Genomic DNA, 13,862 nt, shown 5'->3' with positions numbered 1-13,862 from the left:
GACACCGGTGCTCAAGCAGCTTCTAGTTAATGTCAGGTCTGTACTTTGGTGGTTCTTTGGTTGTTCCTGACCTCCTGAACCAGTTTCTTCTTAACAGAGGGGGACAGTTTGGGTCTTTTACATACTTTGGCTACAGTTTACCACAATAACTTGGATTTACACACAATTGTGCAAACTGTTTTTTGGAAATGGCTTCAACAGATGTTCTTCAGCATCCTCAAATATCAGTACTGTCACTTCTGTGAAACAATAACCCAAAGTACCTAAAGACAACAGAAGTATCAGCTTTATCAACTTCTACTCTGTTTTGTGTTTGATTCATAGGAGTCGTCGTCGTTTTTCCTCTGTGGGACGTTTCGCAGGACCAGCCATGGTGCTGAAGATCTTTTTTCCCAAGTGCTGCAACACTGCTGACAGCGGCCTGCTGGTGGGCCGCTGGATTCCAGGCCAAGACTCGGCTGTGGTGCTAGCGGTCATCCATTACCCCTTCATTCCAGGCCAGGTAAAGAAGTATCTGAGTCAGATGCGGAGCCAGAGCCAGGTGGACCTTACAGTTCTGGGTTCGTGGAGCATGCCCAAGGATGGCCAGGAGGGGATGGAGAGCTTCTTGAAGGACCTTAGCACCATCTTCCCTCATGCACGTTGGCTTCAGCTGGGCCGCGAGAGCGGCAAGAGAGCCTTCACGTGCCGGGTGGTGCAGAAGAATGGGAAACCTCCGGCTGACCAGGAGGGTGACGAGAAAGATAAAATCATCTTCATTCATTATGATCAGAGGAAGGTTATGCTGTCCCAGCTCCATCCAGTACAGGAGAAAGGCACGGAGGAGGAGTCTACAGAACTGCGAATGGTGTTTCACACAGTCGCCCAGAGTGAGCCCCTGTTTTTTCTCGACATGTACGACCAGGGGCCGCTGAAGCTGACGCACTGGCAGTCGGAAGGCAGGGAGGCTAGCATTATCGTTGAGTTGGTGAAGCAAGCCTCCTTCCCGGTCTGCGTAATTCTGACCTGGCTGGTGTCGTTGTGGCAATGGCTGGGCAGCTTCAGGTGAGCCAGACTTGAAGTGTATTGATACATTTTAAACCTAAAAAATGTTTCAGAACAAAATAAACCATAACAATGGCATCTTTAACCAATTACAAACGGACTGTGGGGGTGTGTTCGTTAAGGATGCTCCATGATATGTGAGTCATATTGATATCTGCAGATATTTAACAATGTAAACGTATCTAAAACAGAACATTTAGGCAAAGCTGGGCCGAGATTCTGTGCTAAATAATCTGTATTTTGGTTGATTGGACAATGCTACACTTGTCAAATAGCAGCAAATAGCTGCTGAAAGCCGATTGAAAGCCATATATAGTAGTTAAAAAGTCGTCACCACAAATTCTCTTAGACGTATAAGCAACAATACAGCCTTAAATAGCAGCAACCTAGGGTATGTGCCTTTCCAGTTTCATCACAGTAGGTCAGATCACTAGTACAAATATGAGGAATCTGCAGTGTCTGACTTCCTCTTCTCATATCTTTGGTCATTTTGAAAAAGGCAAATGCTCAGAGGCGATAATAGGTTACCTGCCTATTTACCACTCTGTTATTTTAGAAAAAAGCAACATGGTTGTAGCTGGGTTAGCTTTTAGCCCTCACTCGCTTCCCAGGGTCTGACTTTCTCGAGTCTTTCTGGACAAAAAAAAGCTCCTGATTGTTGAGTAGTTTCAGTAGTTTGTGTTTGAGGAAAAGAAGACAGTAAAAGCTAGTCGGCCCCAGCCTTCGCCAGCATAGCGAGTTTGAGCTCCCCTTCTGCAGACACTGGCACAGGAAAGCTGGGCTTACGAAACCTACGGCTTCCTGTAGCAACCTGTATTCCCATAACTAGCAGAGTCTGGAGGTGATGAGCTGCTCTCCAGAATCAACACCACCATGTTCTCCTGAAGTTCGCCGTCACGTTTTACCAGCCTTACCAGCTTTGACCTGGGCTGGGGTGGGGAACTGGTTGGTGTGGCGCAACAGATAATACCACTACCTGCTAGTGAGCTACCACACCATGTGGGAGACTGGAGTTCGATTCCCAGTCTGGGTGACTATGCTGCGCTACACCAATAAGAGTCCTTGGGCAAGACTCCTAACACTACATTGGCCCACCTCTGTAATACGGGTAACCTTGTAAGTCGCTCTGGATAAGAGCATCTGCTAAATGCCGTAAATGGAACTGTAGTCCAGGAAGGCTGGATCCCTGCACTGATCAACTCACCTGTTAATTGGCAGGTTTAGCAGGTGTGTTGGAGCCCTGGACTAGAGATTTCTCTAGTGAAGACAAAGAGGACACCCATATTTACCATTTTGTGTTGGACACAGATAAAATTTGGCCTCCAGCTTTAACCCATCCTTGCAGCGAACACACACATACACCCTAGTGAGCAAACATGCCCGAAGCGGTGGGCAGCCATCGCTGCGCTGCCCATGAAGCCTTGCTCAAGGGCCCAACAGTGATGTGCCCATCAATAGCCCGGTGCTCAAACCTGAGTGCTGAGCCACCACTGTCCCATTACAGTGGTGGCCCATCCCTAGGATGGCGGGCATGGGTTCATGTAAATTTTGGGGGTGTAATATAACGAGTCAAGACTGTGATGTAACAGTTTTGGGGTTTTGGAATTGGCCTGTTTTACAGCTCTGCTTTGGCTCTCCTGGATCTTCTTTCTTGTGTTTTTCTGTATAGTTCCCTGTACTGAACTCTGGACATTATTCAGCTATACCAAGATAATTACAGTTTTCCATCCCAGGGCTCCTTTAAATGAGCCACAACAACGTAATTATGCACATCATCCGACGAGCAACGAGGCAAGCATGGAAACCTCTAATCTACCCGAAATAACACAGCCGTGTTTGGTCTGTTGCAGGATGTTGCACGTGTGGCCGGTGCAGTTCATCTCAAGCAAGCTGTCTACCTGTGTTCAGACAGGGTACAGGACAGAGCATTTTCAGACTGTTTTCTCCACGAAGAAAGCCACCACACACATGGAGTTCATGAGGTACGCCGTTTAATTGCTTCTTTCCGGCTAAAGCACTTGGGTTTCTAAAGCAAATACATGGTCAGCATCATTCAAGAGTTTGGAATTGCTCTTTTCATTAATATAAACCAATTATAGTATTAGTATTTTTTGTAGTATAATAGTGTAATACTGCAGCATTGCAGTCTAGTACTGTCCACATTATTGAGCAACAATAATTATTAATGTGATTGTTGGTGATTGTTCAATTAGGGGCTCGTTTTGAAAAATTAAAGTAGCTATCATTTGTTTTCAAATATGCCAAGACACTGTTTACATACTTTAAAGTAAAGACTTCAAGCTCCTGAGAACCTAAATCTGAGTTCTCCATCTAATTAAGTGAATCTGGCTCCTCAGGGCCCCTATTGTAAATGTGCATAGTATATGTATTATGAAGACCTCCCCATAGTCTAATAAACCTCTGCTGTATTTCATCAGTATTGCTCTCCTCTCCATGTGGAATGAGCAGTCCTAAAAGTGGGTCAGGTTTACATCATCATACCCCTGACCAATCACAGGGCTAACATGACTCCGTCCTGAATGGACAGCTTGGAGAGCTAAAGCTAAACCTTCCAAGCTGAAGCTTGAGCTTGACTGGGGGAGCAGCTGCCCTGTGTGCTCCGTTGTTCCTTGTATTTGGCACCTCTCCGATTCACAGTGGGATTTACTGGGTGGGCAAGGCAGGACGGACACATCCCAGTGCAGCACATAGCTGGGGAGATCCGATGCCTCCTGCCCACCTGTAGTTGGCCATCAAGGCGGAGAGGCCAGAGTAGCAATTGCTGTGGTGCAAAGATGAATATATTTACATGCATTTATAACATGGGGACATAAGTTCCCCTACTTTAAGAATCACCCAAAATATTACATGTAATTGCAAAGCTTTAATGGGAGCATGTGTGTGTGTCAGTTAATGAAGTATGTAGGATGTACTGTAGATGCATGTGTCAGGATTGACCTAGGCTTATTCTGGTGTGGTGTGGTGTGGCTTTCTCCCCTGTAGGAAGGCAAACATGTTTGTGTCCTTCCTTGTGGACATAGCTCTTGGACTGCTGCTTATCTCCTGGCTCTACAGAGAGAATCGTATCAGCCAGCTCGCTAATACCTTGGTGCCAGTTGCTGATGTAAGTACAGTTTTACAGATTACCATATGATCCATTTGTGATGGGGTAGTGTAGTGATATTCCCATGTACATGATGTATCTCTGTTCTGACAGACAGGAGCAGTGTAGCAAACCAAAACAGTCTGAAAGCTTTTGATGAGTTAACAGTAGAGCCGTTTTCTTTGTTTGTTTGTTTAGCACGTGGCTAAGGAGCTGCAGGAGCTGCTGGAATGGCTCATGGGCGTCCCTGCTGGACTGAAGATGAACCGGGCTCTGGACCAGGTGCTGGGGAGGTTCTTCCTCTACCACATCCATCTGTGGATCAGTACGTTTATGCATTCTTGCTTCATTCACCACCCTTCTAGACTGGATTGCTTTCAGTTGATGGTTTGAGTGGAGCTTTCATTATTTCTGTGTTTGTATGTTTTGTTGTGAGGCTAATGAGCTTATTAAGAGTTACAAAATATTTAAAGCAACACTATGTAGCATTTGTACATTAAAAATAGCAGCCGCATTTGTGTAAAATCCTGTCATTTTACTCTACGATTCTGTATCTCTCAGCTTGTCCAGAAAAGCATGTGAAAAGCGTGTCCTTTACTGGTAGCATGAAGCAGGAATTTCACTTCCCAAGTGTAGGTGCAGCCCAAAAGCAAGGAAGGCCGGTTCTCGCATAATGCTCCTTTAAAACAACAGCTTTAAAATCATGCGGATGCTCCACTGACTGTAACAGGGAGAACGGCTCCTCTGTCATTCTTACTCCGGGCTGGAGCGCTGCTACTGCTGCTGCTCTGTGGACCTTTGGTGGAGCTGCTCTGCGAGACCTCTCTCCAGAACTGCTGCTTAACCCGAGTCATATTGGTGTAAATTCCTGTAGTGTTACTCTACTGCCTCAGTCCACATCCTTCCTTGCCTTCAGATGCTGCTTCTGGATCCCTCAGCTTGTCAACATTGGCATGTGTACAGCTGTCCATGAGGGGGTGCCTTGCAGTGGAATGATGGTGCTCTAGCCAGTACTTTAGGAAAAGTTAGGGATTAGGGTGGTGTGGTGGTGATCATTAAACATCCTGCCCTCACTAAATCTCTTGTCGCTGAATGCACTCAAATCCTCACAGCAATGCTCTCTCAAAATCTAGTGGAAAGGCTTCTTTCCTGGACAGTAGAGACAACTCCAACAAAAGCAGGATCAACTCAAAATTATTTTTTTAAATGCCCTTGAACAGTGAATGAGCAGATGACCCAATACTTTTGTCATTTGTCCTTATCGTGTATGACCATCTAGTGCACTTTTATCCTTCTTATTTTGTCCATTTTTCTGCGATTGTCAATTAGAAACGCAAACATCTACCCATACCTCCTCATTCAAATAGACCAGGCCCTTTTGTGTCTCGGAATAGCTGCCCTAGGAGAAGTTACCCTTCTCTCAAAAAGATGCTGGCTCAGCCGATTACAGGCACACCACAAATTACACACATTAATTAGCTATTTACAAAATTAACCAAATTAAACATCATCATGACATCCCATCTGTTTGTGTCCTCAGGTTACATCCGTCTGATGTCTCCCTTCATTGAGATGATCTTGTGGTATGTTGGACTTTCTGCTTGCCTGGGTTTGACTTTTGCCCTGTCGGTGCTGTCGGACATCGTGGCGCTTCTGACCTTCCACATCTACTGCTTTTATGTGTACGGAGCCAGGTGAGTCACGATGATCACACTTTATGTATGTACAGAAAACAAGGAGTGATGCGCTATTTGTCCAAATGTTTGTGGACACCCCTTCTAATGAATGCATTCGACACAGATGTGCAAATGCGCGCACACACACACACAGCTTGTCTAGTCCCTGTAGAGAAGTACTGCCGATAGAATAGGACTCTCTGGAGTAGATAGGTTCACATTTGCTATCGGCACCATGCTGCCTAATAATGCCAGGCGTGGGCTATAGAGGGGTATAAAGCCTCCCAGCGTTGAGCTGTGGAGCAGTGGAGGAACTGTGTTCTCTGTGTGGCGCATGGTGTGGCGCAACAGAGAACACCACTACCTGCCAGTAAGCTACCACACCATGTGGGAGACCAGGGTTCCAGGGTTCGATTCCTGGTCTGAGTGACAAAGGTGCACTACACCAATAAGAGTCCTTGGGTAAGACTCCCATCACTACATTGGCCCACCTCAGTAATATAAGTAACCTCATAAGTCTCTACCAGTACCAGTACGCACTAACGCTCTTGTTGCTGAAGGTAGTCAAATGCTCAGTCATGCTCCTCCAACATCTAGTAAAAAGCCTTCTTCGCCTGGACAGTAGAGACAGTTACTCCAGCAAAATCAGGATAGACTCTTTTTATTGGAGGAAACAGTGAATGGAGATGGAGAGCTAGAAGGTTGTCTGTTTTTTAATTACTGCTAAAACTAATGATATTCCACTTTATAATTAGAGCTTCATGTTGAGGATCAAATAGAAACACTGTTAAGAAGTTGATATTGTTTTAAAGTACAAGTCACAGATTGCCTGTTTATGGTAAATATGTGGTCATTACAAGCATGATTTTCAACCAGCAGGGGGCAGCATCTGCTCAGTTTTACTTTGTCACTCATGTTTGTTTATTCTGCGTCCTCATTTCCAAGAAAAAGTACTTTATACAGTAAAGCTAGAGGATGACGTTCAGGTTAAAGATGCATAGTACAGTTTAAGCCACTCTACAAGGCCATTTTTCCACATGTTTGTGGACACCCCTTCTAATGAATGCATTCAGCTACTTAGATATACGTATTGCCAGTAGAATAGGACTCTGTGGAACAGATAAGCAATTGCCAGGCGTGGGCAAGAGGGGTGTAAAGCCCCCGGCATTGAGCTGTGGAGCAGTGGAACTACTGTGTTCCCTGGAATTATGATTGGTGCTCCATTCAGTGCTTTTGGGATGAGTTGGGGAGTTGGGGAATTGGGGGTGAGGTGGGGTGGTGGTCATCAAACATCCTGACCTCTCTGACAGTCGTGTCTACGAATTCAATCAAATAATCACAACAATGTTCATTCAAAATCTAGTAGAAAGCCTTCTTCCCTGGACTGTAGAGACATTTACTTAAAAAATAGGTTAAAAAAGCAGGATAAACTACTGATTTCAGAAGAAACCGTGTATGAGCAGGTGTCCCAATACTTTTGTCCATGTACTGTAAATCTAAGCCCTCTGTTCTTTTTCCTCAGACTTTACTATCTGAAAATCTACGGCCTGTCCTCCCTCTGGCGCCTTTTCCGGGGTAAGAAGTGGAACGTTCTGAGGCAGCGTGTGGACTCCTGCTCCTATGACCTGGACCAGGTACTGTCCACCTCCTCTGCTCTGCCTGGAAGCCAGGATAGGAGCTATGATCAGGTTCATCATGCTTTTTCCCCTCTTTTTTTTTTTTCAGCTGTTCATCGGCACCTTGCTCTTCACCATCCTGTTGTTCTTGCTGCCCACCACTGCTCTGTATTACCTGGTCTTCACTCTGGTGAGTGATTTGAGCATACACTGGGGCGGATCAGAATCCTGAGGAGGAAATGAGCGTTTATCCTCTCAGTAATTACTCTCCTCATGACAGATAGGTTGTGTGTGGGTCAGCGTGATTCTGAGTGGGGTTGTTTTGATGTGGTTGCAGCTGCGCCTGGTAGTGGTGATGTTCCAGGGACTAATTCACCTCAGCGTGGACTTCATTAACTCCTTCCCCCTGTTCGTCATGGGCCTGCGTCTTTGCAGGCCCTACAGAGTGGCCGGTGAGTCTTATTACCATCTATAGCAAATGGTTCCACGGTCTCACGTGGGATAGCTTTAACGTTAGTTTGGGTGTGTAGTTCCCTACCCCCTCGTTCCACAGTCTGAACTTTTGTATCCGTGCTTTTCAGAGGGTGTTAAATTCAGGGTGCTCAGTGAAGAGCCTGGGACTCCCCTGCACTTGATGATGGAGGTAAGGTTAATGGCGGTCAGTGTTGATAGGCCCGTCACGAGAATCACGTTATCGGCTTATGGGACAACGTACGGACACGGCCTCGATATAGCCCATTGTGTTGTCTTGCGTTTATTTTAGCCAGATCATGCTGTCCGGTACTCTCGTCTGCTCTCTGTCTGAGCCGAGGACGAATCTGTGAGCAGACCACCACATTGGTCATGCTGTAAATGGGACAGCGTGCATAACGGCCAATACATCAATAATAGCGCCTCAATACACACACACACACAGCGGACTGTGACAGGTAGTGGTGTAATGGATCACTTGGAGGCCAATTACTAGCCATGCCCCTTAACAGTAGTAGGCCAAAGACCAGCACATGCCTCCTCCGACACATGTGAAGCCAGCCAGCCACCGCCTCTTTCCGCACTGCCTCTTTTCATTGCTATACAAACAGCTTACAGACGCCTGTGCTGACCAGCATCACATTAGGAGTGATGTGGGGTGGAAGTGCCATCAACCCGTCAACCCCTGAGAGAGCAAAGCCAGTTACATTGCTCTTTAAAAAAGATGTAATTGTATTATTATGCTGTTATATTGCAATTATATCATAAATATGTCTGAAAATGACAGTACTATTGTTTATCGTAATATCAGTTATTTTTGGAACAGCATATTGCCCAAAACAATATTCTGACAGGCCTCAGTATTGATGATAGTAAAAATAATAATCTTCCAGTAATTTTAAAGGAAAAATAAGCATTTTTGTTTTGCAAAGAGGACAAATATAGTATAAAATATAATTAATAATTATTAATTAAATATTAACTTGAAATAATTAAATATAAAGTGCCATTTTTGTGTCTGTTAGAGGTGCTTTTAGAGGTTACTTTTTGTTTTATTTTAACCTGTAATAACACCAGAAACTAATGCACTTCAGCCAGTTTAGCTCACAACTAGTAAAGGAAGTGCTTTGGTCACTGCACGTAAAATGTAATGACCCAAGTTTAATTAAATACGTTTGACCCTAGAAATGAATCAGTTTCACTGTTTCACACTTTTCTCTCCATTTCCGTCAGATAAACCCTCTGAAATTCAGCTCCGTGCTCCAGTGCTACCGGACACCCACCTACAGCTGCTACCCCAGGGACTCGTGGGTCGCCCTGTGCAAGAAGCTTTTCGTTGGGGAGCTCATTTACCCCTGGAGGCACAAGAGCACCAAGACAGACTGAAGCAAAGGGCACAATGAGAAACCCCCCATCCACCCGGGCAGAAAGCACAGCCAGAAATGCCACCTAAAGGAAAGTGGGGTATGAGGGGTGGTGTGTGCATGGATCGTCCCGGAGAGAGTACTCAGTGTTTTGAATGAGATAATAGCAGGTTACCCCAGTTACGTCTAACAAGTGCATTTCATTAGTCTGAAGTGAAGAAATTATAACTATAGTAACTTTGATTTGTTTGTTTTTCATCCTTTATTAACAATTAATTGCAGATTTTCCATTATTTAGTTCAAATTAGCTGTTCCAAATGATCAAAATTTATATATATAACTTAATTTACTATGGAAATTTAATTGGTTTACTCCCTTTTAGTGCAAAGTACACAACAAATGAACTTTATCTTTTCAGATATGGACGTTAATGGGTTATCAGAATTCACAAAAAGCTCAGTAGGTGGGTTCTCTTGTTCAGGTATTTCTAACTGAAGCTGCACTGATTAAAAGGCATTTTTATTTAAAACCTGTATGAAAATAGGTTTAAATAAATGTTGAAAATTCAGATTATGACTATTTTTATTATTATTACTGAGAGCAATGACATTATATAGACATTAAAAGTAAGATGTAGCTTGTTTTAGAATTCTTATACTAATTTTCATGATAAAAATGTGCCATTTTTTTATGATTAATGTATTCTAGCAGAATTTCTATTTGTCTAAAGTCAGTGTCATCTGTTTGTAACTGTTTCTCCCCAGTGGCTGTGGTCACCGTCTCTTCCGTGTACAGTGTGTATGTACAAGTCTGAACATACAGTGCTGTTGTCAATGCTCTTAAATAAAAACCTACACTGACCAGTGAATTTCCCTGGCCAGTACAACGACCGTGTGCCAATCATAGTTGTTTTATAGCTGTGATGATCCGTAATCAGTGAACTAGTTCAGATGATCAGATCATACGTTTCTGTGTTGTTAATCATTAAGAGAATTAACATTAAAGTCCCATTTGATTTAATTTTGCCTCGTTTTTAATTGAGCTGTTTTTGTTTGAGGTGTATTCTGATGTGTGTGTGTGTGTGTGTGTGTGTGTACGGGTCTACACCGAGACATATGCCATGACTAAAATCAGAATCTCTGTACTGCAACTTTTTAATAGTTGTAATTCTAATCTCAGACATGAACTACATGGAATTTCACTCTCTCTCATCTATAATTACTTTTTTTAGAGCTACAATTATTTTCCTACTACTAAAAATGTAAACTCCAGACCTCTGCATTGTAATTCTAATTAGTACAAATGATATCTCAAATTTAGTTGTCACAAGTTTTGCATTTAAGATATGTGTAGCTTCAGATCTATTAAATCTAGTTTTAGAAAAATACAATTTTATTTTGACTAGAAAGAATAATTTTTATCTTAAACTAGAAATTTACAATCAAATATAAGATCCATGTCATTTTTTACAAGTAGAAACTTTTTTTTGAATATTGAATATTTTTGCAATTTTGACTGTTGATATGTCACTATTGTCTTACATGGTTTCAATCGCTCTCAGCTATAATCACATTTTTTTTTATTGGTAAGAGACCAATTGAAAATATCTATAATATTTTCTTTGCCACTAAAAAAAAAAGTGTAATTTCAGATCTACAATGTAATTCTGAATAGTAAAAACGTCCAGGTAAATGAACTCTGCCAAGTAAAAATGCAAATTCAATATATCGCTAATGTAGTTTTGACTAGTTCTAATGTATATGGCAAACCAGTTTAGTCACAAATCATACCAGCATACCCTACTGTAATGCAGTTTTTACTAGAGGTCCTTATTTCAGATATAAACTATAGATTTACTAGCAATAATACCATATAAAGCCATTCTGACTATCAACATATCCTGAATTCAACTTTAACTCGACATGTTAGCACTGATTTACATAGACGTTCACTCTCTCTTATCTATAATTAAATGTTTACTAGTAAAAAGTCAGGTAATTTAGATTTCATTTACATATCTGTAAATAAAATCTGACTTGTACAAATGCAAATTTGAGATATTTGTGATATGTGAATTTTTAGATAATAATCTATAATATAATTCTAGATATCTACAATTCAGGTTTTTGACTAATAATAATATTGATTTCTAAAACTAGAGTTTTTACTAGTCAGAATTACATTGTAGATTTCTATAACTACAATTTCTACTAGTAAAAACATAACGGTTGATATCAGTAACTTAGGTTTTACCAAGTAAGACTGTAATTACAGATAAGAAAGAGTGAAAATTCACATAAGTCGATGGTAAAATGTGTCTAGGTAAAATTACACAAAGGGTATGTCATTCTGGCAATATGACCAGTCTGCATGTCTTTATAGATCTGATATTATTAGTAATACAAAATGTCATAGCTGATCTTTCTACTAGTACTCTCGAATTTGGGTTTTTACCAGTAAAAAGTGAGTTAGGCCTTATTGCTGGTGTGATTCTTGGCCAAAACTGTTTGCCATATATGTGCTGTTTAGATCTGTAAAAGGTTTCAAAAATTTATGTTTTTAATTTTGTCTAAAAGGAATAATATTAATCTAAAACTAGAGTTTTATTCATGTTTTATTAATGTATTAATTTAATTCATTACAGTCTACATGTCTGGAATTATATATGATATAATTACATTGTGCTGTTAAAAACCTCATATCTTCATTTTTCACTTATATCTTTATTTTTTTCTTGTAAAAATGTCATTTTAGGTAAGAGCGAGTGAAATTCTATGTAAATCGATGGTAATATGACTAGTCAGAATGTTTGAATGATATTACTTGAAATATCTTTCTTTAAATACTTGATATCTGATAATAATTTTTAATAATAAAAGTTCTGCTGCAGAAATCTTGAATTTGAGGTTTTACTAGTAAAGACTGAGTCACATTTAACGGAGTGGCATTTGAGGCTAAAACGACTTGCCATACTTCACATGAACTGAATCTGAATACACAGACGGACGCCTCAGCACGGCCCCTCACACTCAGGGGATCAGCAGCTGAGCCTCATTCACCTTCAGGCTGGTAGAAAAGGGTAAACACAGGCCCTGACAAAGAGTTCTGTGATGGCGGCTGATTCCTGCATTAGTCATGTTAAATAGATTACAGTGTGTCCACGGCGCATCTGTCCTTGTTGATGGATCATAATACACAGGTCAGATGCAATTATACATTTCCAGGCATGATATTTCATTAAATACCAACTGGCGTTTATGAAAATTGAGATTGGGAGATGAGTAATATGCTGCAATTGAAAGATTAAGCACCGTTATCCTCTCACTGATTGATATTTTTGTTAGATACAAAGACAAAGGTGTATGTGTGTGTGTGTGTGTGTGTGTGTGTTTGTGTTTTAATAGATCAAGCAGAATTACTGTGGAGGGTCCAGATGTCCCCTCGTGTCCCATGAGATCCTCATGTTGCTGTAATCTAGACGTGTAGGCACAAAGACTATATACACCAATTTGCATTTTAATCTGTTCTGGGGGAAGGGGGATTATCCTTTAATGTCTCTCTGAAAGTGCTGGGACCTCCAGCCTCTCGCTGGCCTGTTAACCCCAACCCCCCCCCCCCCCCAACCCCCCCTACAGCTGTCACGTGAACAGCATCCAGTAACACCCAAAAATAAAGATGGTGAGTTTGTGCTTTTATCCCTGAATAGAACAACAGAAGAACCCGATTCTAAAAACGTCTCTACAGACGCCCAGCTCAGCCAGCAGGTTTATCTGACAGACAGACAGACAGACAGACAGATAGACAGATTGATAGACAGACAGACAGATAGACAGACAGGCAGACAGATTGATAGACAGACAGACAGACAGGCAGACAGATTGATAGACAGACAGACAGACAGATTGATAGACAGGCAGACAGACAGATAGATAGATAGACAGACAGATAGATAAATAGATAGACAGACAGACAGACAGACAGAAAGACAGATAGACAGACAGATTGATAGACAGACAGACAGACAGACAGACAGATAGACAGGCAGACAGACAGATAGATAGATAGACAGACAGATAGATAGACAGACAGATAGACAGGCAGACAGACAGATTGATAGACAGACAGACAGATTGATAGACAGACAGACAGACAGATTGATAGACAGAAAGACAGATAGACAGACAGACAGACAGACAGATTGATAGACAGACAGACAGATTGATAGACAGATAGACAGGCAGACAGACAGACAGATAGATAGATAGACAGATTGATAGATAAATAGATAGACAGACAGACAGACAGACAGACAGAAAGACAGATAGACAGACAGATTGATAGACAGACAGACAGACAGATAGACAGGCAGACAGACAGATAGATAGATAGACAGACAGATAGATAGACAGACAGATAGACAGGCAGATAGATAGACAGACAGACAGACAGACAGACAGACAGATAGACAGGCAGACAGACAGATAGATAGATAGACAGACAGATAGATAGACAGACAGATAGACAGGCAGACAGACAGATTGATAGACAGACAGACAGATTGATAGACAGACAGACAGACAGATTGATA

General features: G+C 41.8%; 1 protein-coding gene across 3 annotated transcripts in view; it reads left to right on the top strand.

Moving 5' to 3' along the window:
• Nucleotides 1-10,294, top strand: part of pigq (phosphatidylinositol glycan anchor biosynthesis, class Q) — a 19,153-nt gene extending 8,859 nt beyond the window's left edge. For all 3 annotated transcript variants that reach the window (XM_072694198.1, XM_072694199.1, XM_072694197.1), the window contains exons 2-11: nt 325-1,044; nt 2,895-3,026; nt 4,048-4,168; nt 4,346-4,472; nt 5,688-5,841; nt 7,346-7,457; nt 7,549-7,629; nt 7,777-7,891; nt 8,021-8,082; nt 9,144-10,294. In XM_072694198.1, the coding sequence (XP_072550299.1) occupies nt 371-1,044; nt 2,895-3,026; nt 4,048-4,168; nt 4,346-4,472; nt 5,688-5,841; nt 7,346-7,457; nt 7,549-7,629; nt 7,777-7,891; nt 8,021-8,082; nt 9,144-9,296 (1,731 nt within the window). In that variant the 5' untranslated portion in view covers nt 325-370 and the 3' untranslated portion in view covers nt 9,297-10,294. The remainder of the gene's footprint in view (nt 1-324; nt 1,045-2,894; nt 3,027-4,047; nt 4,169-4,345; nt 4,473-5,687; nt 5,842-7,345; nt 7,458-7,548; nt 7,630-7,776; nt 7,892-8,020; nt 8,083-9,143) is intronic.
• The last annotated feature ends 3,568 nt before the right edge of the window (nt 10,295-13,862 follow it).

The sequence above is a fragment of the Salminus brasiliensis genome, chromosome 12 (genome assembly GCF_030463535.1).
Source record: "Salminus brasiliensis chromosome 12, fSalBra1.hap2, whole genome shotgun sequence".
NCBI classification, from domain to species: Eukaryota; Metazoa; Chordata; class Actinopteri; order Characiformes; family Bryconidae; genus Salminus; species Salminus brasiliensis.
The sequence above is the reverse complement of the archived record's forward strand: the minus strand, read 5'-3'. Positions and strand labels throughout refer to the sequence as shown.